This window comes from Corythoichthys intestinalis, chromosome 14, assembly GCF_030265065.1.
Source record: "Corythoichthys intestinalis isolate RoL2023-P3 chromosome 14, ASM3026506v1, whole genome shotgun sequence".
NCBI lineage: Eukaryota > Metazoa > Chordata > Actinopteri > Syngnathiformes > Syngnathidae > Corythoichthys > Corythoichthys intestinalis.
In genome coordinates, this window is record NC_080408.1 from 53495840 (window position 1) to 53523616 (window position 27777).

The 27777-nt window shown below is 42.0% G+C and overlaps 1 protein-coding gene across 5 annotated transcripts in view; it reads left to right on the forward strand.

Annotated features, from left to right (window-relative positions):
• Window positions 1-27777, forward strand: part of LOC130929678 (disabled homolog 1-like) — a 257976-nt gene that overhangs the window by 125731 nt on the left and 104468 nt on the right. For 4 of the 5 annotated variants that reach the window (XM_057857060.1, XM_057857062.1, XM_057857063.1 and 1 more), the window contains 3 exons: window positions 7624-7763; window positions 21335-21433; window positions 22713-22844. In XM_057857060.1, coding sequence (XP_057713043.1) covers window positions 7624-7763; window positions 21335-21433; window positions 22713-22844 — 371 coding nt within the window. The remainder of the gene's footprint in view (window positions 1-7623; window positions 7764-21334; window positions 21434-22712; window positions 22845-27777) is intronic. The other variant, XM_057857064.1, reaches the window with a different exon arrangement.

The window sequence follows — 27777 nt, forward strand, 5'->3', positions numbered from 1 at the left end:
CTTTGCTTTTCTAAGTTACTTATCTTTTCCATTAAAACCTTGTGTTATTTTAATCACTCGTTTTTCCCGTACATCCGCATCTTCATTAAGTTCAGTCTCGTGACGAAGTTTCCCCTTTTCCTCTTCGGCCATAACGGCCACGAAAGTTTAGTTGGCTTTTAGTTAAAAGAAGTGTCTCGATGCAAAATTTTTAGATGATCACGAGTACGATGACGTCACCATTGCATTGGATTTGATCGAATGTGTGCACACAAATTAAAATGGCCAATCAAATCATTGCTAATCAACCCATACCCCAATCACACGTTGGCCAGCTTGATGAATGGTGCTCCTGTGCGATGATGATCCACTGCTGGTCTCGTAAGAAGCTCCGGTAGAGCTCCAATCAGCAATCGGTGACTCCAAACTCAGCTAAAATCCAATGCTCCCAAACGAGCTTCTAAATCCACAACGCTGCGTTCAGCTTCGTGTCCTCTTGACGACTGTTGTCCACATGAAAAAAGCAGTTTTTGACCTAAATTGTACTGACTAGCCCTATTCCCAGTCAAGTACTGGATGATAGTTAGGAGTTTGTGATGACGTGCGCCCAGTGCAGTTTGAAGTGACGCATACAACAGCGAGTCCATTTCCCAGTTCCAATAGTTTATTTTGGGTGGCTTCTAATAACTTAGCTCAAGATCACTTTGTCCAAATAAAAATAACAAACCAAAAGACTCAAAAACGTATCCACACAGGAACAAACAAAATAGGTACATTCCGTCCAGGCACAATACACTAAGGGCCCATGTACACCAGATGCATGATCGTTGCGGTTCCGGTCCGACTCCGGTAAAAAATAGCGCCGGAGCCAATCCGTTCCCATTATATCCTATTGTTCAACGTATACCGCCGCGTCAGTGCTTCGGATTGACTGCGAACCAACTCCGGCCTGCCGCATGCCCGCCGGATGGTATAGGCTATTTTCTATTTTTGCCCGACACGCATCCGACAAAATGGGCGGAGTTGGGCCTGACGTCAAAAGCCCAGGTGCCTAATCACGGTTTAAACACGAGCGAAAATGGATGATGAGCGCTTCATCATGGAGGTGGAAACTGGAAAGTCACAAAGTAATATACGATGCAGCAGATCGTTATTATAAGGACAGCATTAAAAGCGAAGCTGCAAGGTGTCCTATTATGTGTGTTTTTCTGGCAATGATATCAAACACACGATGTGCTGACAACTTTGAGCGAAAAAAAAAAAAAGCAGCGTATCTGGAAGTGGTTCCACTGCAGAAATTCTCTTGCCCGGTGCACACACAATGCCGGTTTGTATACAGAGTCGAGGGGGAAAAGTACGAAAGAGAATCAAGAGACACCCACAAGTTTCGACCTGGTGGTTTCTCTTTCTTTCCTACATTTCACTTGACTCTTCATAGAAAAACAACAGTTTGCGGTGGGCACAGGAATCTGCAGTGTTGCGACACAATTCCAAGTACGCTGTTTTTTAGTTCGTGTAGTATATAATTCGCTATCCATTTTATAAATATGACAGATTATTTAACAGTTGTTTATAACTGTTTGGATGTTATGTGCCATAAATTTTAAATGTGCACAAAGATATAAACGCACTGACACAACCAAGGGCATAATAGTCCCCCTTTCTCCCCCACACGGAGCCCTGATCTCAACATGATGCAGTCAATCTGGAATTAAGAGACAGACACAACTAAAATATTGTAGCGTCGCCGGGGCTGTCATCAGTGGGTTAATTTATGCACCAACGCGGGGCTGTCATTGGTGTGCTGGTGCACCAGCGCGACGCTATGATTGGTGGACTAGATAGCGTCAGTGTATATAGTTGTTGTTTTTGCATTGGTGAGGTGGCGGGAAGTTAATAAAGAAAAAGAGGAAAAAGGCGTTGAAGCTTGTGTGTTGTTTTCGCGGCCAAACTTCCGCTTAGCAAACGTTACAGTATCAATATGCAAGGAAAAAAATGTGCTCTCTCTCTGTTTCTCTGATGAGTACAGACTCAGTGTGTTTGTCGTTGTTGTAAATGGCACATTATCGCACGCGATCACGTGAGAGCTCACGAGAGGACGGAGTTGGCGGACCGCAGCCGTGCGCAGCCGGTATTATTTGACTGTTTTTGACGTACTGCGTGCCATGCAGTCAACACTGAACCGGACCGGAACCGCAACGATCATGCATCTGGTGTACTTGGGCCCTTAGCCACAGTCAAAAACTGTTTTGCCCTCCTAACTACCAACACCTGTGTGATGATTAGCTGTCATTGTAAGCGTACCGGGGCTGACTCGAGGTCAGTGGAAAGACACGATTGACAGCCTCTAGTGGCAAGGATTAAAAATTCAAATAATAACACATCAAGAATATGGCTCATACAAACGCGTCAATGACAACATTGGGCTTCAAGGCGAGATTTAGACATTCCTACTGAGGTCGCCCTCTGATTTCCATGGGCAAGGCGTTTCAGAATACTGGAGCCTGAATAGAGAATTCAATTAAAGGGCGCTCATCCATTTAATACAATGTTACCTTTCACCTAAAGCAAGAAAAATACAAAGCAATTTTGATATCTTTGACAATTTTGATGTGGAAACAGGATTGAAATTAAAAAAATATCTAGCATACTCCTCAAATCTTCCAAGAGGGAAAGAGAGAGGAGGTTTAAGGAGATCAAGATTGTGATTTGTTGTAATAAAACTCCTTAGTTGCAAGTATTTAAAAAAATGTTTCCTATGCTCATATTTTTCGATCATTTCCGTCTTCATTTCAATGGTAAGTGTCACCTTTTTCCTTTTTTCTCCACCTGCACCATCTTCTTGAAACCTGTATTGATTTCTCTCAAAGAAAATATGCATCTTGCGGCAAAACAACTGCGGAGCTGTCATAAATCAGCGTATTTCGAGCACGTCGTCGGATATAGAAACAAATTGCCAGGGATTTACATATTAATGGCTATAATTACAATTATTTTTAGGGGAAAATAAATCAACTCTACTATAAAAGCTGCACATAGACTACTTTTCATTGTGTCAAAGTGTCATTTTGTCAATGTTGTCCCATGAAAAGATACTTAAATATCTGCAAAAATTCGAAGGGTATACTGACTTTTTTGATACACTGTAAATATTGATTCCCTAACTGCAATATATACATAGATTGTATTGTCATGACAAATAATATTCCTATGCTAGAATGAATATGAAATATAAAAAAATGCATTCAGTATGACAGGGTTAGATTATTGCAGATTGGTCAAAACTTCATGCACCTCCCGAACTGCTTTTTTATGGCACTGGAGCTTCAACGGACTACTACGGCTCTTGTCATTCCACTGCTGCAGCCTCGGTGAGCACGCCGGTCATTGTCAGCGGGCTTCTCAGCAGGGCGATGACAAGAGCCATAGTAGTCCTCTGCAGCGGCCTCGGCGAGCACTCCAGCAGAACGACAGCGAGTGACTGGCGACCGTACTCGCCGAGGCCGCAGCAGGAGTTTTAGTGGATGACTACGGCTCTTGACATTCCCTTGCTTCGGCACTCTCGGCGGACATGCAAGAAGCAGTGGTGACGGCGAGGGGACAGTGCGAGCTCAAACCAGAAATAGAGCTGTCTTGGCGGACACACTGGCTGGTGTCTGATGGCAAGTGCCAGACGCGGGAGCGCTCGCCTTCTCTGGCAGGCGGGCTGCCCGAACCCAACTCAGTGGTCACTCACAAAATGCAAGCCACCTCCTTTTTAAAACGTGTGACATGATGAGTATTTGACTTAATATAAAACCCTTATCTTATTCACTTCAAATGACTCTCTCCCCATCTGTTCAATGGTCCCTCGTTTGTCTGACTTGTTTTGCCTTTCTTGGCGGCGAAGAGGATCTTTCGGAAACCCAAAAAGGCTCACACTAACTCTTGTTGTTGGAACAACAAAAGTCAGCAACACATCGGGCTGGCATGCCACAAAAAAAAAAAAAAAAAACAGGAAAAACTCCGCCAAATCCACCCAGCTTCAAGCATAAGAAATATGGCTGCTAGGTTAAACATTCATATACTTACGTCACATCCGCCATCTCCCTCAATCTGAGACTATTTGTAGAAGTCACTCATTTTCTTTGCGTGGGATTCAAAAAGTTGAATAAACATATCAATCGCTTACGCATACAGCTAAGCGGTCAATTTCATTCAGGATCATAAAATACTGCGTGTAGTATGAAATAAGCATGCCTTTTTATGTTATATACACTTTAATGATGAAAATAAGTGAATCTGAAATTGGTAGATTCCTTGGTAAAACTTGGGAAATTGACCTAGAACTGCTTTGCATTCCGCCAGAGCATTCAAGCAGATAGTCTTGACCGGGTCACGTCTGCAGCTCCTGCCCTTTTCCCTTTATTGGCTTGGTCATAAGATGCCTGCGAAGTGGTTAGACACTTTAGCCTGGCAAGACGGTACTGCATGATGAATATGGCAGGATTGGCTTGCTTAAAAGGGAAAATGGAGATTGTTCTTTGAACATAACGCATATTGAAAATTTCTGTCCTCACTAAATGTGAAGTTTTTCAGCTTGACAGACAACAAACAAGGCAATTGGGTTTTTGAAGCTTTTTACTTCCTCCACTTTTGGCATTGTGTAAAGCTGTAACAAACATGTACCCTCATGTTCAAAACGACACACATTTTAACAATAAACACTTAACACAAAACGATTGTGTTCAAATGTCCATCTAGTCCAATCAATATGTAAATTGTGTAGAGTAAATTTGCCTAACAAAAGTCTTAGATGCTACGAATGTTAACATATTTACAATTATCATTACCAATCGCTCACACATCTCTCCACCAACTGTAGTTCTAAACTTAGTTACCATACATACACACACATATATTATCGCTCACACATCACTCCACCAACTGTAGTTCTAAACTTAGTTACCATACATACACACACATAAATTATCTGAAACAACTTTACAGCCTTATGTGGTCCAAACCAGAGTGCAGCTGTCCCTTAGCTATGTCAGACAAGTCTGCTCCTCAGTCATACAAGGCGAGAGTCCAGCCAGACCCAACACCGCCACCAGAGGGTAGTGTATTCTCCATCACGAAACAAAATACAATACTTTCAAACCAACCATGCGGCCCTACCTGGCACAGCCCGAAAAAACAGCGTGGGTCCCGTGGGCTCACCACCTGTGGGAGGAGTCAAAGGGGTAGGGTGCAGCCGAGGGGGGTTTGGTTTGGTGGCCTCTGCATATCATCTCTGCTCTTTGTAGATGATGTGGTGTTTTTAGCTTTATCAAGCGGTGATTTCCTACTCTCACTGTGATGAATATCAGCACATCCAAATTCGAGACCATGATCCTCATTTGGAAAACGGTGGCATACCCTCGGGGACGACATCCTGCCCCAAGTGGAGTTGATCAAATATCTTGGGGTTTTGTTCACAAGTGAGGGCAGTAGGGAGGCAATCGACAGGCAGATTGGTGCAGCGTCTGCAGTGATACAGATTTTGCACAGTCCGTAGTGGTGAAGATCGAGCTTAGCCCAAAGGCGAAGCTCTCGATTTACCAGTCGATCCACGTTCTTATCTTCACCTATGGTCATGAGCTGTGGGTCATGACCGAAAGAAGATCCCTAATAAAAGCGGCCGAAATGAGCCCTCCCTTAAGGCTGAATTATGCTTCTGCAGCAGACCTACGCCACCAAGGCAGACCCGCTTTACGACCCTTAGCCGTAGCCTGATGTGCACCTCCAAAATTTTCTGACTTCGCTTCAACAACGGGGAGACGTGACTCAAATGGACTGTGATTGGTCCGCTCAGACTGTTTTTTAAGGTTCAGCGTGAAATCACCGCCATTTTCAAACACTGTTGTACTACAAGCAAAAATGGACCAACCCGACGAGAGTATCATCAAAGAGGTCCGCAAGTACGACAACCTCTACGATGTCTCGTCAAGACATTATAAAGATTGCCAAATGGCAAACAAAAAAAACTCCGTTGGCATTATTGTGTAACCGGAAGAAAACTAGAGGAAGTCGAGAAGAGTACCCCAAAACCGTACAAACACAACGCCACACCCCTCTAGTGGCTTGGCAGTGAATTACAGAGCAACGCGTTCCCTTGCCGCAGAACTATCAAATGCTCAATGACGTCGTCGTCGTTACGTCGTCACCGCAACGCAGAAAAATAACTCAGGCATTAGAGATCGGGTGAGAAGCCCGGTCATTCAGGAGGGACTCCGGGTCAAGCTGCTACTCCTCTGCGTTGACAGGGGCCAACTGAGGTGGCTCGGGCATCTGGTTCGGATGCCTCCTGGACACCTCCCAGGAGAAGTGTTCTGGGCATGTCCTAGCAGCCCGAGGCCTCAGGGATGACCCAGGACATGCTGGAGAGACTATAGCCACGTTTACATGCTGACTTTTATTCATACCGATTCAAATAATTCCGAATGGAAATTTCAGATCAGCTGTTTACAAGTCACTTCATCTATTCCAATCCAGCGTTTACATGTGTCTGCCTTTATTCCGAAAGGATGTTTGACAACTGCCGTCTGACATGCGCAGATTAATCAAAACAAAGCGTCACGTTGCAAAACATGGAGATTGATCGTCAGATCAGCTGCTGTTTTAACTTTTCGAGTGGAAACAAAACTTCAGAATGACATGCCGTTCATTTAAAAAGTTGTGTGGGCTGGTGGAGGGATTCATGGATATAAACTTTCCGCCGGACTCCAATTAGGTGCGCTGTGCGTGTGCTTGGAAGCCATGTTGCAAGTGACGTTACTTACGTCACCAAGTGACGTCACCACGTCAGTACGGAGCATGTGCAGAAAGAATGCAACCAGACACCATTCCGCTTCCCTGTTTACATGATATAATTTTACTTCTAATCGGTTTGGGAAAAGGAATATTCCACCCCTGTGAAACGGAATGAAATTCGGTTTGGGCCTGTTCATTCCGAATGAGGTGTTTATATGGAACACATTTATTCGGTTTGAACATCTAAACCGATTGCAATTGGAATATTTGGCTCCATGTAAACGTGGCTTATGTCTCTTGGCTGGCCTGGGAACGCCTTGAGATCCTGCTGAAGGAGCTGGTCAAAGTGGCTGGGGAGAAGGAAGTCTGGCCTTCCCCGTTAAAGCTGCTACCCCCACGTCGCGACCCCGGATTAAGCAGTAGACGATAGATGGAAAAACTACTAGATGGACAAACGACCAAATAATTAACTATATTTTTTTCTATTATTCTTTCATTCTCTGTTATTTCTATTAAAAAAACATGAATTTTTGATATTTAATAACTGTCTAAAAATAGTTTTGACAATATTTCCCATTGCCTATTCTGAAGTGCATTGTCTTTTTTCATGTATTTGGAAGTATTTTGTTGAATTTGACCTAAAAATCAGAAATGACATGCGGTTCAAATCTTCACATTCTGTAAGGCGCTAAAATGCCAGATTAACCTAGAGCAAGGAAGATGCTGTAAGAAAGCAATTTAGCCCAGCTCCACAGTGACGGCATACAAGTTCAACTGTTCAAATTATTCATAACAGTTATTTCCAAAACTGTCAAATTATGTCAAAAGTAGCCCAATTTTGAATCTTCCCTATTTGTCTTCCCAATGCAGGTCAGGATCGCACCGAGGCAGGGCTTATCAAGCGTTTCCGTGGAGATGGTGTGCGCTATAAAGCCAAGCTGATTGGGATTGATGAAGTGACAGCAGCACGTGGGGACAAGCTGTGTCAGGACTCCATGATGAAGCTCAAGGTGCAGACTTCAGTTGACTTGTGCGCCATTCTACCTCCACATCTTATCCACTCAGAGGAATTTTTTCATAGATGAGTAACAGGCGCTGCCTAAGTTACGATTTAGTTTGAAAAACAACAATACCAAAAAAACAAAACAATGTTGATGGATTTGCCAATGCATAATTTTTCTTTCCTTAAAAGCATTTCCGTTTCTCAGAGCTCTGTTGTCTATTCCTTTAGTTATGTATTGTGGGATGAAACTAAAAATATACAGTATATGATCGACATCGTAGCCAAATGCAGCATTATAGAGGAACGCGATCATCTTTGTGGATGCTCTTAATGCATAACCAAATTAAATATTTGTCAGTGTGCTGACATGTTATTGAGAAAAGAAAAGTAGTTTTGCCCCCGTCAAGGCCCCCCCCCAAAAGTCTTATATATGTGGCCGGGTAAATTGACTGGACCAACACAAAATAATTCTATTTTTTATGTGGGCTTTATTCCCGACTGCATGAAAGCAAAATAAAGTTGTACAGCATTAATTAGACAAATACTGAGATTGTTCAAAACCAAATAAATAACAACAGTACTAGCTGAACAAAATAAAAACAAATACCTCTTCAGCCACTCAGTGGCCTATACTACGAACCGCGTTCAACCTCTCCAGAAGTAATCCAGTTTACCATCAGGTAACCGGAGTTGACAAAACCTGGTTGTCTAGTTTGTGGTCAATCGGTGCTACGACGCTGATTATGAGGTTGATTAGTCGAACCTGTGTCAACCCAGTCAGAGTTACTGCGCGTTCACATAAAAGGGGGCGTTGACCAGAGTCAAACACTACTTGTGACGATGGCACGGGCACCTTACTTCACGGAGGAGGAATGCGCGATGATCATGCGGAATTATGAGGAATTAAAATCCACCCTCAACGCGAAATCCAACACCGCTTCGGCGAGTAGAGCGCAACGGGTCTGTTGACAGCGAATTTACAGATTGTGTGATTTGTGAATGCGTCAATATGCCAGTTTACTTATGTCCATGAAAAGAAATAAGGCCTGCTGTCAGGACAATAAAATAAGATTTGGTACATTAACAGTAAGAAATAATTGTCACGCATCACCACACGAAACAGGATGATTGTATGTTTAGTCCCCTTGACTGTACGAATACGTATGTTCTTTTTTTTAGTTTGGCCCTAAAAAATCCAGCCCGACCCGAGTCCGATCAATAAACTTGATTTGCAGGCCCGAGCCCGACAACCCCCCCCCCCCAAAAAAAAAATTATGTTATATTTGTGAGGACTCAGAAGAAGAAGGAAATGCGGGGATGCCATGCGTTGTTGCGTAAACAAAAGCCCGTCTTTTGTAATGATTTTTCACAGTTAAACAAGACTGTAAGATGCATATTCAATACACATTTATATATTTTATATTTGTGCATCTGTCCTATCAGTGGATTTGACATTTAATTTAATCTCCTCGAGTTGGCAGAAAAAAACGCAAGTTTTCTCAATGTTTAAATAGTCAACATATTTCTATGATTATTATAAATGCATCAATTTGAAGCGTTTCCATACCCCACTCCGAATCGCACGGCATACAGTGTTCTTACGCAGATATTCAGCATCACTGATGGAATACATATATTGTCCCTGGCGAAAGAGCGCACGGACAGGCACACACAATCTGCGCGGTTGTGAGGGCCTGACTCGGCGGGTTACATTAGTGACGTCCGCCTACATCAGTTGGCACAGGTAAAGAATTCCCTCAGCTGAAAATCTATATCTTTCATGGAGAACATCTTCCGGGTACGCCAGCGGATTCTGGCGGTCCCGAAATACCCGTGCCCTCCGGAGAGAGCCCCTCACAATCCGCGCGCCAATGTCGTATGGGTCATCCAAGTACGCTGTCATTGTCAGGAGGACACGTCCGCGGAGAAGTGCTGTTTAAATAGAGCGTGGATAATTGGAATCCTGATGTTAAGCAAGATCCAACTCTGACACGACCAGGTTTGGCGTGTGGCGTGTGTTGCCATGGCAACACTTCTCGGTTCCAACATATCCACCTTTCGTAGTCTCGCATAGCCGCGAACTTACGTCGCACGTGATAAAGTTACTCTCGAAGTTACCCTGCTAAGCCAGAAAACCGGCTTCGTAGTATAGGCCAAGCACTCGACTAGAGAGCCCCAAAGCCAACAAACAATATTAATTCACATCACTCGAACGGTTTACCTACCACACTTCCAACGTGCCGCGCTCGCCCATACACACGCGACAAGCAACAAACTCTCCCCTCTAAACAGCATGGAACAAAATGATATTGCTTAATTTCCCTTTATGGGTCCAAATACAGTTCAAAGTTTCTCGTGATTATGCATTTAACACTACTTAGGCTGCACCGCCATTTCAAATAATGCGCAGCGCAGCCATCCTCGGAGGCATGTCGAACACCATCACTGTGCAAACATCAACAAAATAAAACATCCATAACAACTGATCGTTTCTAACACTTAACAGTTCATTGGTTTACCTGTATTACACTGTATTTTGTTTCACCACGAGGCTTCTCAGTGTACTGATTGACAACTGTCCACATGCGACGCTCCTCGCAACTGCCTGTATTCGCGGCTTTTTTCTTTTTTCCACTTCCGCATTTACACTGAACCCCGCGCGATTCTTAAAGCGGCAGCGCTACATTTTGTGCGCAGGCAACTCCCACTAGTTAACATTACGCAGTTCACCCGGTTACACATATTTATCCTTTAAAAGGATCCACGGATATAAAGATTTGTAGGCCCTATGGAGCAGCAATTGTTCTTTTGTACTAAAACATGTTATTAGAAACACATATGTCACATGCACAGGCACATGACAAAATGAGGGAAGCCGAGACACAGTTATGGGCCAATTTAAAAAATTAATGAAAAGAATATTTTAAACAACACAATAAACAGTGAACGTGACTGCACGGGTGTAGAGTCACTGGTGTCTGCAAAGTGTGAATATCTAACTAGAGTCCAACACAACCATGGAACAACCAACAACAGTACTTGAAGGGGAGAGCAAAGAGAGTGGTTACCAAGGAACCCAGGCCTTTTAAGCAGGAAGTGACGTTGCAGAACGAATCACCAAAGACTGCTTAGCAATATAACTGAACGGGAAGTGACATTGCTGGGTCAAGTCCCCTCTTGCACACAGGCTCCTCATTGGCCGCTCTTCATAGATTCAGAAGTGAGTATCACTGAATGACAGACGCTATTATTCTGTTTTCGCTCCCTTGTCCCTCGCGCGCCGCTGCGATAGTTTTAATGCACTCATAAAGAAGCATTAAAACGATGCATGGACCATGTGTTTATGTCCTTATTTCAATAATTTCTTGTCCTATTTCAAAACCGAAAGCACCACGAAATACTACATATCCCAAGAGCCATTGTGAGGTCAAGAAGGGCGGACCTAATGTGAACAGTTTAAAAAAATTACTGATCGAGATGCCACCTAAGGAGAAGGAGGGGAGGTAGCATGTGACGCCCAGCTGGATTGAGCGAGCGACTTTGAAACGTGCGGAATGAATCGAAAACTAAATTAAGCGCAAGCTAACGCATTATTTCATCAACTCAAGGAAGCGGTTGAGCCGGATTTGCCGTTCTTTTCCTCGGATGAGCCAGCGTTTTGGCCAGTGACTGCAGCGCGCAAACGGCGGAAGATTGGAGACTGGGCTGTGTGACCTTGTGTGTGACGTAGCTCATACTGTTCAAGAGCAAACTTTCTTGAGTCGCATGCCTGAAAAAATTGAACTGAACTAGTATGTTGTCAATATTTTTGAAATTACTTTTTTCAATGTTATACAGTATTTGATTTTTTTTCTTCACAATCAATCTTTTCAATTTTTATATAGATGTGTGTTTGGGAAGCTTGATTGCATGTATATATACTTTTGATAAGGTGATTGGTACAATTCCTAACCTCACAAAGAGATATCCTCCAAACCCTTTCTGTGTTAGATGATATGTATGTTAGATGATATTTATATACAGTATATTCACTATTTTGCACTGTATTTAACCTATTTTGACCATAGTACAGTCCCTGACAAAAGTCTTGTCGCTTATCCATTTTGTAGAAACAATTGCTAATAACCTGACTTTTAATTATTCAATTGGTTTCAGAAATGGCTCATATGAAAGCTAAGACCTACCCAAATGATGTTGAATGTACTGAAAATATATTTGTTTCACTGAAATAAGATTTATCATTTAATGAAGACATAAAGGTCAAATTTTGGCAAGACAAAAGTTTTGTTGCCTACAGAAAGTAGTGTGAAAATTGAACAAAAAATGTACTTCAAACACAAAAATATGTACATAACATAAGCAAATTAAGTAGTGAGGTGTGTGATCCAAATTTAATATTTTGTATGACTTTCATGGGCTTGAAGGACTGCATCCATGCGGTTCGGCAAGGATTCATACAATTTATTGATGAAGTCATCAGGAACATCAAAGAAAGCAGTCTTGCATGCCTCCCGGAGTTCATCAACATCCTTAGGTTTCGTCTTCCATGCTTCCTCTTTCATCCTGTTCATGTCTGGTGACTGGGCTAGCCAGTCCTGGAGGATCTTGATCTTGTTTGCCTTGAGGAACTTTGAGGTAGAGATTGAAGTATGCGATGGAGCACCATCCTGCTGCAGAATTTCTCCATTTTTATGGCTAGGAATGTAAGACGCAGCTAAGATTTGTTTATATTTCAGATTATTTATGTTGCCTTCCACCCTGCAGATCTCTCGCACACCCCCATACTGGATGTAACCCCAGACCGTGATTTTGCCACCACCAAATTTCACAGTTTTGTGGCAAAAGGTGGATTTTTTTCGATGAATCTTCCATTGAAATACACCACAGTCGCCGCAAATATTGCAGGAGACCTACTGGAGCCCGCATGGATCTGAGATTCACTCAGAAAACAGTGAAGTTTGGTGGTCTTGCCTCGAATTACGCATTTCCCCGTTTCCCAAAGCAATGATGGTGAAATATTTGGGGAGTCGTTAAGTTCCATAAAGTCCTATCATTCTTTCTTAACGAATGTATCAAATGCTGGGTCATCTAATAAGGAGTCATTTTTAAGAGCTAAAGATATTGGTGCATGATCACTGATGATTAGTGGGTGTATTCTTGGTGAAATATTGTTAATCGCAGAGTTATTCGCTAGGGAAAAAAATGATTCTTGAGCATGAACCATGGACTAGAGATTGAAAAGTATATTCCCTTTTTGTTAAATGCTTTGCTCTCCAAACGTCACTTAAGCCGAAGTCGTCCATATATTTCCTATTATATCATATATTTCAGGTATCTTAACACATGCTTCACAGTTTACCAATGTTCTGTAGTCTGTTTAAAAATATTGGGATAGTTTGCTTACAATAAAACTTAGGTCTGGTTTTGTACAGGCCTCTCTGTATTTCCGGATGTCATTAAGTTATTGAGTGTCATTTTTGTAGTCGAGTTTCGAGTTCACAAAGAGTCACTCTCAGCTTACATTATAACTTATCAAATCTAGTCAGTATTTTACACACATTTCTGTGTTGTGACATTTTCACACAATCACTAGTTTGTTCAAAGTCAATACCAAGAAAATGTTTTAAGTTTACCCAGGTCTTTATTAAAAATTTGTATTTAAACATTTCTTTGACATGTGTTAAAACAATATCACTGGCAGCAATGATCAGGTCGTCTTCCCATATGATTATGTGGGCTTTATTCTTTGTCAGTAATTTTACTGTACATGCACAGCTGGGTTTTCAACAAACTTAGGCCATGTCCACACGTAGCAGGGTATTTGGCAAAAAGAAGATATTTTTCTATGGTTTGACCTATCATCCACACGCACACGCAGATTTAACGCAGATTTAAACCAGGGTTCTTAAAAACGACGGAGAAAGTGAAGATTTGCGAATTCTTCGTTTGTGGCGATACCATGTGGACACTGATAACCGAAGATTTAACTGTGGAAACGTCACAGGCTGCGACAAACTTTGTTCCTACGTCATACATGAGACCGATGTTTATATTTGGAGTCAACATGGATGCCGTTGCTGCCTGTTTAGACCTAATTATTAGACATGTGGTGTTTGCATCCATTTATTTAGAAACTCTTCAATTGCTCCATATTGAGCAACACAAGTGGGGGACGAGATGACTGACAATTATGATTCGCCACCTCACCATACCCCGTCCAAAGCATTTTTTTTTTTGTCGCATACACCGACGCTGCTTTTGGGTCAAACCGGTATACTCGACCAGCTGGTGGGAGAACTTTGAGAAGGAAATTGTGCTCTCGGAAGAATGTCGTGAAAATTTCCGTATGTCCCGCTCCTTGCTCCTGTCGTTGTTGGAGTTATTGGGGCCTCACATTGAAGGGAAGACAACTGACATGAGATCTCCCGTTGGTGTACTTAAAAAGGTTGCCTGCACACTCTACTATTTAGCAGACAAAGAGAGATTACGAAAAGCAGCTAATGCTTTTGGACTGTCAAAGCAGGCTGTATCCGTAATTGTTCGCCAGGTATGTCACGCTATAACTGTGCACTTGGGACCCTTATACATACAGCTACCAACCACCGAAACTGCAGTGCATTTACTTGTGGAGAAATTTGAAAAGCGACATGGCCTCTCCCAATGTTTAGGTGCTGTGGATAGCACATATGTGGGTATAAAGCAAACATCCAACAATTCAACCGACAACCTGAACCGAAAGGGTACTTTTTCTATCAATGTTTAGGCCACTTGTGACTATAAATATTGTTTCATGGATGTGGTAGCAAAATGGCCAGGAAGCGTACACAACGCACGCATTTTTGCCAACTTGGCTAAAAATGACTTCCTCAAAAGTGAAAAAATTCCTCCATTTCCAAGACAAATTGTTGAAGGCGAAGCACCCGTCCCAGTTTATGTTTTGGGGGACCCCGCCTACCCTTTGTTACCGTACCTAATGAAAAAACTTGCTAATGGAGGAAGCACAGCTCCGGAGCAGTATTTTGGACTGTCTTTGTGCACAGCACTTATGGTCAATGAGTGCGCCTTTGGAAGGCTAAAGGCTCGTTTTAGAGCTTTGAGGAGAGAGACAGACATCAATCTAAAAGATCTGCCCTTTTTCCATTTATGGTTGTTTTGTGCTGCATGATTTCTGTGAGGCATCTAAAGACATCATAGATATCGACCACGTTAATACAGCCGTTCAGCATGACAGAGATATCCAGCCACAGTCAGCACCGGACAGCTTGACAGTTGAAGGGAAAAGGGTCAAGAGAGTCCTCACCCAGTACCTGGATCCATGATGACACTTGGCAGGAGAGGGAGTGAAGCATATATGGGGCAATGACATGTCATGCACAAATTTATGTTTCTAGTTATTTAATATTCACAAATAACATGAAGACAGTAAGATTTTAGCATACTGCACACTTTTATTTGAAAGAATATTTCTTTTCTGGAAAAAAATGGTAATTTTGCTTGCCAGTGAATATTTGAAGGCAAATGTACAAAGATGTGCCTGATGTGCACATTGAAAATGAGTTAATCTTCAATAAAGACTTATTTTGTGGAAATAAAATGGTTGTATATATCTTTAGCACACATTCATTTAAAGAAACATGAGAATTCGAGAGCAAACACAACAAATAACAATATTAAAGCATATGATGATGCACAAAAATGCTGTGTCCAAAAAATTAGAGGAACAAAGTGCTGTGCAGTGCAGTACTGTATAAACACTGCTCATAAAAATTAGAGGAACACAGTGTTCCTTTAATGTTTGTGAGCAGTATATTTGTAGTTTACATTTAACTGCTAAATTTAGTACTGCTGTCAACAATAATCGATGCGGCGATCCATCCCGATGCGGGCCATGGACGATGCGATTCGATGCGGGCAACAAGCCGAATCGATTCAGCACATATTATAATATATAAGTCCGTTCAAAAATCTTCCGGTGATGCAATGGATTTGGTTTCCCCATTTGTATTATTATTCTCATGTTAACCTGTAGAGGGAGCTACTGTACAAGCAATGCAGGGGGGGACGAGGAACCCAAATCTGCTTCCTCATGGGAGTAACGTCACAGACATGCGCAATTGTGCAGTGGCACTCGAGAAAGCAGAGAGATAAGACATAACAACAATGGCTGAAGTGGAGAAAGAGGGAGCGCGAAAGATTATTGACGCACCAAAGACATTGAAAGCAGGTATATGGAGACATTTTGGCTTCTATGAGGTTGGTGGGAAACTTGACCAAACTTATGCGGTGTGTAAAAAATGCCGCACCAGAATCAAACACGTCGGAAATACGACAAATTTCACCAACCACTTAACCCGCTGGCACCCCGAATTGGCAACCGATTCCAAAACACCACCACAGCCAGAAAAAACTCAGCCAAGTATTCAACAGTCCATGTTGTCAATACTTCCACAAAACTCCGAGAGGGCAAAGAAAATCACACGTTCTGTGGCGTCTTTTATTGCCAAAGACCTAAGGCCATATTATGTGGTCGAAAATGTGGGGTTTCGCCACCTGTTGAAAACACTTGAGCCCCGGTACAAGTTGCCAGCCAGAGCAACATTTGCAGACTCTGTTGTTCCTTCACTGTACAGAGAAGTGAGAGAAGATGTTAGCATGTCATTGCAAAAAGCTAGTCGTGTAGCAATCACCAGTGATGCATGGACATCTGTCGCCACCGAGTCTTATATTACGATAACGGCACATTACATCAACAAAGACTGGCAGATGCTGTCGCATGTGCTGCAAACCAGATCCGTTTATGAGAGCCACACAGGAGCCCATATGGCGACGCTACTGTTGGATGTGGTGAATGAATGGGAGCTAATGGAGAAAAGCGTTGTGCTTGTTACGGATAACGCCGCTAATATGGCTAGTGCGGCAGCAATTGGCAGGTTCCCCCACGTTAAGTGCTTCGCGCATACTTTGAATTTGGCAGCACAGCGAACGCTTAAGCTACCGACAGTCTCCAGGCTACTGAGCAGAGTACGACGCATCTCCGCATACTTCCACCGCAGCCCGAAAGCAATGCACCTGTTTCAAGAAAACCAGAGAGCCATTCTCAAATTGACCTCCCCGCTCAAGCTGATCACTGACGTCTCCACAAGGTGGAATAGTGCTCATGGCATGATGGAGAGGTTTTTGCAACTGCAAGCTGCCGTGCACGCCACCCTGTTGTCACCTGATCTAAATGTAGACGAAAGTGACATCGTCACCCTCAGCAGAGCAGATCTGGCTAACGTGGAGGAAGCAGTGAAGACATTAAAACCAATGAAGGATGCTACAGTCAGCCTTATTGCACCAATACATGGCCAACTCCTCCAGAGCATGTCAGACACCATTGGAGACACACCACTGATCCGTGATGTGAAGAATGCAATCAAATCAGATCTCCTCAAAAGGTACAGCAGTGAGGAAGAGAAGAAGATCCTCCACATATCATCTGCCTTGGATCCTCGGTTTAAAGGATTACCTTTCCTGGCAGAGGAAGAGAGGCTGCATGTCTACGCCCTAGTGACTTCTGAGGCTGCATCTCTGGAGGTAATTACTAATTAGCCTACCGTGTTGTGAAATACAATACATCTAAATATAATAAATGTCATGATAAATTAATAAATAAATAAATAGTATACAAAATGTTAAAACTGAGAAAAAAATACAGGTAGTACAACCACAGTCTAGCCCATTAATTATTTCACAATTGGTAATAATGTACATGCAATGAATAGACTTGTTAATCCATTAGGAAAAAAAACCCTAAATAATTTATATTTATCTATTTTGTTCAGTCTCAAAGGAGACGCATGGCAGAAGCAAATCATGAGCCAGGTGAAACAGGAAGTTCAGGAGACCAGGAAGAGTTGCCATCCATGGACGACAATGTGTCTGACTCATTAGGGCCCCCCCCCTCCCAAAAGAAGGCCATCATCGCTGCTTGTGACTTTGCTGGGAGCTGCTTTCACAAGTCAACCTGCAGAACAGTTTAAATCTGTGGATGTCATTGCTGAGGAGGAAATAGACATTTACTGTAGATCCCCATCTGTACCTCTCTCTGACGATCCCTTGCAATGGTGGCAGCATCGTGAGGGCACATTTCCTCTCCTCTCTAGGTTGGCAAAGAGATACCTGTGTATCCCAGGCACTAGTGTGTCAGCAGAGAGAGTATTCTCCACGGCAGGGGATGTAATCACAGCCAAACGAAGTGTTCTCAAACCAGAACATGTTGATCAGCTTGTGTTCTTGCACAAGAATATGGAAATGCCCAAATGCTGAAGTTCTGATATTCCGACTTGTCATATATTTCCTCATGTTGAAACATTGTTTTGGCTGCTAAAATCCTGCTGCACTTTATTTTAATGTATTATTTTTCATTGTTATGTGGTAGTTACTGATTGCATTTCTAAGTTGATTGCACATATATTGTAGGCTAGGCCTACATTTTACTTTTGTTCTACATTGCAATTTAGTTCTTTTGTTTGCAACTGAACTGATCCCTGGATTTATATTGTGATAAAGATGCTGCTGCACTACAATATGTTCTTTGTTGTTTTCTTTAATATTTACTTGAATATTTTTGTTGATGGGTCATTGTGACTAAAATACAGTGACTGACTGTTATTGATTTTGCACAGGAGTTCAGATGTTGCACTGAGTGAAAGGCTGCTACTGTGTGTAAAAAAAAAAAAAAAAAAAGCCCTGGTCTCATTCAAAGCACTAATTAAATGCTGTGGTGTTTTATTTTTATTTCTATATATATTACTATTTTCATTTGACTACCACCAGGAATGACACAAGAGCCTATAAAAAGTTGTTTAATGTCTGACCGCTTGTGTTGCCTCATGATTCACGAAAAATATGCTTTGCTTTAGCATTTTAATGCATCCCAGGCTTTAATGCATCGTGATGCATTGCCGAATCGAACCGAATCGAATCGTGGCCCTCTGAATCGAATCGAATCGTGGCCCTCCGAATCGAATCGAATCGTGAGGGCAGTGCTGATGCACACCTCTAAAATTTAGTACAAACAATTTAACAACAGTAAACCCATAGCATTTTACAAATGAACTCAATCATCCCTGTAAGGGGCTTGGGTATAAGAGAAACCCGTGAGTGTTGTGCTCTCAGCAGTATTGTTGGAATGGAATGCATTTTGTGTGCTGGTGATCACTGTATTTGGTATTGCTCCTCTGACAGAAGAGTTGCTTGAAAATGAATTAAATGTAAGATATGGGTGGATCGACTGTGGAAATGGTGATTGTGCTTCATACGGCATGCAATATGAAGATTGTGCAGGAGGCTGCAGGACTTGTCTTAAAATAGAAAAACCTTCAATGATGGATGCAGTGAGGGTGTTCAGTGTACTGTACTGCCCTCGGTATATGAACGATGGATACTACTCGGCAGTTAGATAACTCTTTAGAGACATCACGACTTGTTATTTTTGCAAAATTATCAGCTGCTTGCTTTCCTGATTTTTCCAAAAAGTCCAAACATTTCTTCTTAACACGTTGGTCCTCTTCAAGGGCATTGAGCCACTGTGTTTCAACAGGAAGTTTTTTTTTTTTTTTTTTTTTTTTAAACCTGTCATGCCGGCGCCCCTTCAGTTTAGCCTTTGTAAAGCAAAAAGAAATACATGTCACTGAATTGCACTAACACTTTAGAGCTGAAACTCCAACATTTGTAACAAAAACTCGATTTTAATACACACCTGTAGAAGGTCTCTCCTCTCTGTGTTTTTCATACTACTGTCCTGCTCAGCTTCGGAGACGGTGGTCTCCATGTTGCATGTGGAGGACATGGAAGGCGAGGGCTCAGGACGATCCAAGTCATTAGTTTCTATGCCAAATGGCATGGTCATCATGGCGGAGGAACCACCCCATATTTGCTCTCATACCTCAAAATACTGAAGAACGACTCTACCAATCCTGCTCCTTCGTCCACTGTCAACAGCCAGGCGATATTTTGTTCTTATGGCCTTGATTTTTGTGGTCAGTATGGCACGCGTTAGTTCCCCTCTTCCGTGGGGGAAATCACAGGAGGTCTCTGAAGGAAATTGGTCACAGAACACTGACAGTATGTCAACGTACTTGCTGTGGCAAGACTCAGTCGACATTTTCGCTTGACTTGTTGGTTTTATATTCTAAAACCAAATTAGAAGTAATTCCCTTTCCTTGTCGATCCACACGTACGGGACTGGTGCCATGTTTTCCAATTTGAGGAAGTGATGTCACTAGAAGGAAAGCTTACTCTGATTGGATGGGATTTGGGAAACTCCTGCCACCTTGAGGTCTGGCATTGTTATGAATGTACTTATAACAAATACATTTGGTTGGCTGTGGATGCTTTTTTTCCTACAAACGTGCAGGTGTGGACATAACTATTTTTTCCCCGGGGTATTAGGACAGAATCCTCGTTTTTAAAAAATCCTGCCTGGTGTAGACATGGCCTTATTCTCACACAAATAATCATGCAACATTCTGTTCCAGTTGTGTCCTGACAATGATTTCTCTAGTTTACCACTGTCTTTAGATTTGACTGTATAACCCTCAGGTTGTTCAATATAAATCTCACACTCAATGGGTGCATGTAAGTAGGCAGTTTTTATATCCATTTGATGGATAATTAATAAATTGTGTACTGCTTTCTGTGCCAATACTTGGATACTGGCCATGCTGGCTGTTGGAGAAAAAGTCTCATTATAGTTAACACCCTTAGTTCGACTAAAACCTCTTCCGACATTTCTCACTTTATATCTGTGCCTATGTCTATGGGTTATGTGCACGAATATGATTGTTATGGAATTTGACTTTATTTCAATGACAAAATTTGTTCTACAGGGTTTTTGAAAAGACAAAAAGATGAACATTGAAAATACAATGGAAAGGTATAGCTTGTCCGTCCTGGAAGTGGATCTCTCCTGACTGTGGTTCTCCCCAAAGTTTCTCTTTTGCCCATGGGGTTTTTTGAGGTTTCCTTGCCGCCGTGGAGGGTTTAAGGATGGGGGATGCCCAGGACTTGAACTCATCTAATTCATCTACTGTATTTGATTGTGTATCATATTGACTCTGCAATATAATAATTGTTTTGGAGGTGAATAAAGATTATTGGATGCTTTTTGCAATGACAACACGTCTCTAATGTCTATTCATTCGTGTTTTAGACAATTGTCAACATAAACTACCTTTTCTGTCACTTTTTGTAATGGATTGTTTTCCAAAACATGCTCTGCTATCATTTTAAAGTCACTTGCTGTACTATTTCGAGCTGCATTTTCTTAATAAACAACAGTAAAAACAACCACAAAAGGAGTATGCCGCACCCGCTTTTTTCAGATTCAGATTTACCATTCTGTGTTTTTGAGCATCTGAACAGGGCTGGTAAAAACAAAAATAAATATAAAACGCCGTTCTGTCCCTCTTTACGAAACTCCGGTGACCCTATCTCCTGTATCCCTCCGGAAACCAGAGAAAAAAGCTCTATTTGTCTGATGCTGAAGCTTATGTGCTTTCATCTGCTCACATCCATTCCTTTTATTTCCTGCAGGGTATGGCTTCCTCAGCACGTTCCAAAGGGGAGCACAAGCAGAGAGTCTTCTTGACAGTCTCTTTCGGTGGGATCAAGATTTATTGTGAAAGATCAGGGGTAAGTATCAAGTCAGTAAGGATAGGTGGACGGATAATTTAATCATCCCAGCTGCAGCAAGAGGTCTCTGCCAGCTGCTGCACTGCAAGCTGCCGTGTAGGTCATCCAGAAGGCAGTTGTTTGTACACTTGACTGCACATTGACTGCTAGGCCTGCCATCATGTGAGCTTAACTAATATGCTGCATTGCAGGACAGAAATAATTCACAAGGTTTATCTGATCATTTCCTTTTCATATCCTGATCATCACTGCTTTCCTTAAACCTCTGATTTTTCCAAAGGATATATTCCAGCTCCTGAGTGATGGCAGATCTTTGGCATTGACTAATTAAATTAAACTGGTAGAAATGACATCCCTGTAAGAGCAACAAGTGCCTGTTTACAATGCTGCACAGTGCAACGCACAACACTAGGGAAATGGTAGGAGACGGCCTGTTTTTACCGCCATCTTGGCCTGCTTCTCCTTGGTGGGTTTATAGGCCTGTTGTACCTTTATGGGATGATTGAGAGGCATGACTCACCCTATACTCCCTTAATCCTTCATCATGGTGTCAGGTATGCAGACAGGCCCGCTCTGCTAATCAGAGCTAAGTGTTAAACAGCATGCTGCTTCACTCCTTAATAATCGTTGCCAGCAATACTAATTACTCCGCATCTCACCCTTAGCTTGTTAAACTTTTAATTATGCAGCATTTATCCCATAGCTTTCAGCTGCCATTCCACAAATCCCTGCTGACCTGTCCTATGAGAGTATCTATTCTATACGTACAGTATATGACTGACGTACAACGTGGTGAGCTATTAAGTCACCCAACCAGTGCAACACTAAGCCTCTTTGTCGATTGAAAAATCAAGTCCCTTAAAGCGTTCCCAGGGCTATATTGTATATTTTGATAAATATCTGGTGTTATTTATTTCATTGGCACCAATTTTATAATTTCACACACAAAAAATGAAACATCGGGCTCAGAGAATTGATAGAAAGTGGCCCAGCTACAAAGCTACTAAATTTCAAGACGATTGGTTCATAAATGACAGAGTAGTGGCATTTCAAAGTTAGTATCCACAATAACAACTACAAAAACTAAGTGGTGACTTAACTGCCTTGAGCCTGTAAAAACGTGTTTAGAGGAAGACCTAAAGGGTGGAGGAGGAAAGACAAGGTTTTGATCAAATGCATCCGAGTGGAAAGAAACTTGTTTAATAACGTGTAAGTCAGTTACTTTTTTTTCCCTACACACCAAGGTAGCACTTACAGCAACTCTTCATGTTTTTGCCAGGTGCTCCAGCATCAGCACTCAGTCCATGAAATCAGTTACATTGCCAGGGACACCAGGGACCACCGGGCTTTTGGATATGTTTGTGGAAAAGAAGGCTCCCACAGGTTTGTCGCCATCAAGACTGCCCAATCGGTGAGCACATAGACGGTCATACGTGCTTTTTTTCCCAGTGTCTGTCTTTTATAAATTTAAATTTTACATTACTATATAATGTCGGTCGGGGAAGGTTCAGAAAGTTTTACCTGGATTGCCCAGAGGTTCAATCAGGGGTAGAGGCTCCACTCCCGCACTCCAAAGCGTTCTCCTTGTCAGCTAAGGATGCAACTCTATTAACTAGCAGCTTGCTCACCCCAATGGAGCTTTTATTGTTGCTGGTGATTTCAACAAAGTGTACTTAAAGACTGTACTCCCTAAATTCATTCAATTCGTGGACTGTGCAACGAGGAGGGAAAAATATTGGATCATGTTTACAGTAACATCAAACATGCATACAGAGTTACCCCTTTCCCCCATCTGGGTCTCTGTCTGTCTTTTACCCCTTCGTAGACGCGCCTCCGGAGGAAAACAAAGCCTGTGACAAGGAAAATGCACCCATGGCCTGAGGGAGCTTTCTCTAAGCTGCAGGACTGTTTTCACAGGACCCGCTGGGAGTATATTAAAAAAAAAAAGAGGGAAGCTCAAGAATACAAACTGTCAAATGGCAACAAGTCAATATCGCAACAGGATTTAGGATCTGAGACTATGATCGGTTTAAAGACACTGCTGATGAGCTGGAATTGGATGCAGGTATGACCTTGGGAACTCATTCCACAGCTCTGTAACAAAACAATCTGACCCGCAGCAGAATGTGACAAAATCATGCCAGTCGTCATACTAGAAACTCTTGTATAGAGCACAGCTATTCTCCCAGTCCAGCCCAACCACGTCATCACCTCCAGCATGCATTGCGCGTGTAAAACATGGCGCCCTCCATTGTCAAAACATGTACCAAAAATTATAGATTTTTAAATCAATGGCAATATATATATGTTTCTAAAACAATGTTTTAGTAAAAGAGAACAATTGTGGCCGACAAGTCTTTAAATCTGTGGTTCCCTTTAAAGTATTCTATACCCCTGCTAAAATACGCTACTTCTGGTAATGGTCTTAGTTATAGGACGTTACAAGCCTGTTGAAATACACTATAACTATGCTACTGAAATATTGTTTACAAGACGTTAGATGCCTGGTAAACTGTCCCTCCGCTACCCATAATCTTATTAGTGTTTCGACAGTGGAAGTATCTAACATAAACGTGTCAAAATAGATTTGTTCGACCTGACTGACAGCTTGCTTCGATAGTCCCCGCTGCTAAGTTGAACTGCTGCCAACAAAGGGGAGTTTACTTCAACAAGCGCAAATCTACATAACACCTGTACTAAACAGGGCACAATCCACCCACCTAGCCAATCATCATTGCGTTTGCAATGGCATCCTCACCCTCCTCCCGTTCTGCTCGCTCTGCTCGTGTGACAAAATCAGACAACTCGTGTTTCATTCAACCAAATAGCGTACTGGACACAGGCTATTTTTAGACCGTGACGTCGCATCGTAAAGCGGAAGTTGGGCATTACATACACGCCCTCGCATGCAAACCATTATATTTCGGCCTTCTTTCTCCGGTAATCTTTCAAAAACTGACATGCCGAATATTCACTGCTACTATGGAACTTTTTGAAACGACTCTAGACATTAAGACATATAAAGGATGTTTTCTTCATACTGTCCCGGAACCAAAAACTCGGAGGAAAACATGTGAAGACTGCAGCTACTATGCTACTATGGCGCTGACGTCTAAAAGACCAGTTTAACGCCAGCATAGTGAAGCCTTTCCCATTTCATATGCAGTAAAAATTTTGTTTGGGCCAAGAGGTAAGCCATTTTGATATTTTGACTAATTTTTTTAGCGTGGTGTCTGACTGCCACCGTTGTTACCTTTTCTGTTGTAAAGAAACAACTTTAGTAAGGGGGAAGTGTATATAAATTAATATAATTAGGATTTGTTATTAATGAAAAAAATGAATGTTCGTTGGCTGTCAACGAATAGCATTTGCGATCGCTACACAAAACAGCAATGTCCCCCAAAAGAATGGTCAGAGACGTAAGATAACCAGAGGATATAATATATAATAAAGACGGGGCTTATGGTGGTAAAGAATAGATTGTTGGAACAGGAGAATGTCATTGTCAGTGGCATACGAAAAAGGTGTCGATAAAAAAAGCTAAAGGTAAGCTTAGGTCGGCTCGTTTTTTTCTGTCTTTTTCAGCCGTCGACACTCAAGCCATCTCTTTAACTGAACATTTGTATGTTCTTCCATATCTTTACCAGTGAATTTGGCACCAGGGACATCATTTTCGGACAGAATTGGTAGATTTAGCTCTGTAAACAACAACTTCGTACACTATTCCCATTCATTTCCTATTAGGGACAAACAACAGCTTGTCCCCCCCTTAGCTAACAGCAGAGCCACAGAAGCTAACGTCATAAATATTAATGAGCAGAAGTGATGTGTAGCGTGCGGTACACCATTGTAGTAACGCGCCCCTTCATATACTGGTAACGGCGTTGCAGAAATGGGAAAAGTAATTAATTAGATTGCTCTCTACTGACAAAAATAACACTGTGAGAGACGCCGTTATTAGGTCAATATTAAAGACTGTACGACTTTGCTTACAGAGCTCCTGTTAAGTTTCTGCGTTATCACCTCAGTGCGCTTTGCGTTGTTGGTCAGTTAAGATGCCTGCACCACTCTTGTTACTGTTCAGGGATGGGCAAGTGGGCCATGTAGCTCAAATAATACCGAAGTCCAAAAATACAAATACAAACAAAATCACAGGAAGCAAACTGGGCATGAGAAAACAAAACAGGAAAGAAGCTGAAAAACACAATGACTGTGATGGGACGCAACAGGAATAAGGATCTGACAAGGACTACATAAAAACTGAGGGCTTATAAAGACAGACGGGGGTAATGAGACAATGAACAACAGTTGAGTGACGCCAGAGTTAGCCGAGTTGATAGGGACAACAGGTGAAATCAAAGGGCAGTTAGAAGGACATGACACATTTAGGCAGAAACCAAAATGAACCAAAACACTAAACAGGTTTGGGCGGGGGACAGCGCTCTTCTCCTCAAATTACATAGGATGACAGTTGTTTGTTTAGGGTTTATTAGAACACACAAGATTTCTGTGTGACAAAGACTTGTTCAACTAGAACAATCGTGTACTCTTTTTTAAATTTCTATATCACTTCCCCTTGGCGATCGTCTGAGAGTCTCAAAGAAACCCCAGCAGGCTCCCCAAAAATACACAACACACAAAAGAACAGCAATCTCTAATCCGTTTTTTTGTGGTCGAAGGTGTACCAGGAGCTGGAATCTATAGAGGACTTTCAGTACCACTACTGATGCAAACAGGTCCATGCCCTGATTCTGGATAACCAACAATTATTGATGACGTGGGAAACCATATGCACATTAGTCGTGGTTCTGCATATGTAATCGTGCATAACATGCTCAACTTTCATTAAACAATCGAATGCCATCGTTTGTAATCAGAAACACCAGTGAGCGTTTTCATAAACTCAAGGCGATGATAAGCCTAAAAATCATCAGAGCTGATGTGGTGTGGACCTAAATGCGAGTCTTTTGAGAAACTGAACTTGCCCAACTTTTTATTCTTAAATACATTACTTCCAACTGGTCCAGAACTGACAGTTTGACCAATGAGGTTTCTGCTAAAGAAAAAAAATCAGTCACTTGACTGTATTAAACTGATTATCCTTGTAAGCAATTTTCCCTCTAATTGTGCGCAATCGCGCATTGCTTGCACAAGAAAATCTATGCAGTGCACAAAATAAAATTTAACAGAAACGTATGATAGCATCGATAGTACCACCGTTCGTCAGCGCTGCAGTGATGTGCAAGCGCGAAACTCGGATGTGTTTGTTAGGATACAGGAGCGTGACTAGGACAATTGTCGGCACTGCTTTAATGTGTCAGCGCGACGTTCCTATTGCTGCGTTCGATACAGCAGCAAAACTAGGACAATATTTGGCGCCACTGCGATGTGTCAGCGTGAAACTCCTATTGTTGCATTCGATACAAAACATGACCTATTAGTGCGTTCGATACAGCAGCGCGACACTCCCATTGGTGGAGAAAAGTGACTCCTGTGCTGATTGACTGAAGCAACATTCCACTGTCAATCTTTGCAAGTGCGACAGTATTATTATCTAATTTTAGAACTGTTATCATGTAGTTAATTAGAACAACAAAATTATTTTCTGTACCATTTTGCAACGTGACTCAATGAGCGACGGGTGTCGACAGTTCACTTTACTTGCACTACGCTGCCAATTGTAGCATTGACAGTGTTGTGCATAAGTGCCCTGCCCATACGCACTATGCAAGTTAGCTACTAATAACAGTGCAAATTTATAACATCTTAATCAAATAATTTTTCTTAAATGTAGTCAAATAATTTTCTTTATTTTGTTTTGAGTGTTAAAGACTAGCTAATAGATTAATGTGCCAGATTATTCCACTTACTTTCAGTAAATATTACTATTTGTGCTTATTAAACCCATACATTTAAAAGTTGGTCATTTTTCACCTTTAACACTAAGTGTCCTCATTGTCTGAACAGTTTTAATGTGGGAGTCAGAGGTTGCGCTAGACTTTTTCGTTGTCTGTCATTTTGACTGACAGGGTCATAAAAATCCGGTCATAATCTATTTTTACCCGTCACTTACATCTTTAAAATGATAATAATGACCCTTTGTTTGGCATAATTCACCTTCCGTACTTGTGTGTCCATTTGGCCGAGCGTGTTACCGGCTACGACAGTCACGTGACAGAGACACTTAAGAGCCGCGCGCGGTCCCCTCACTATCCACTTGCTCTCGCTATATGATTGGCCGAAGAGTCGAAATGCTCTCCCGTGAAATGCCTGTTTAAAAATGTTCCCGTTGTTACTTCTTGCGTTCGCTTATAAGTGCCCATTTAAAAAGGAAAAGCGATGGA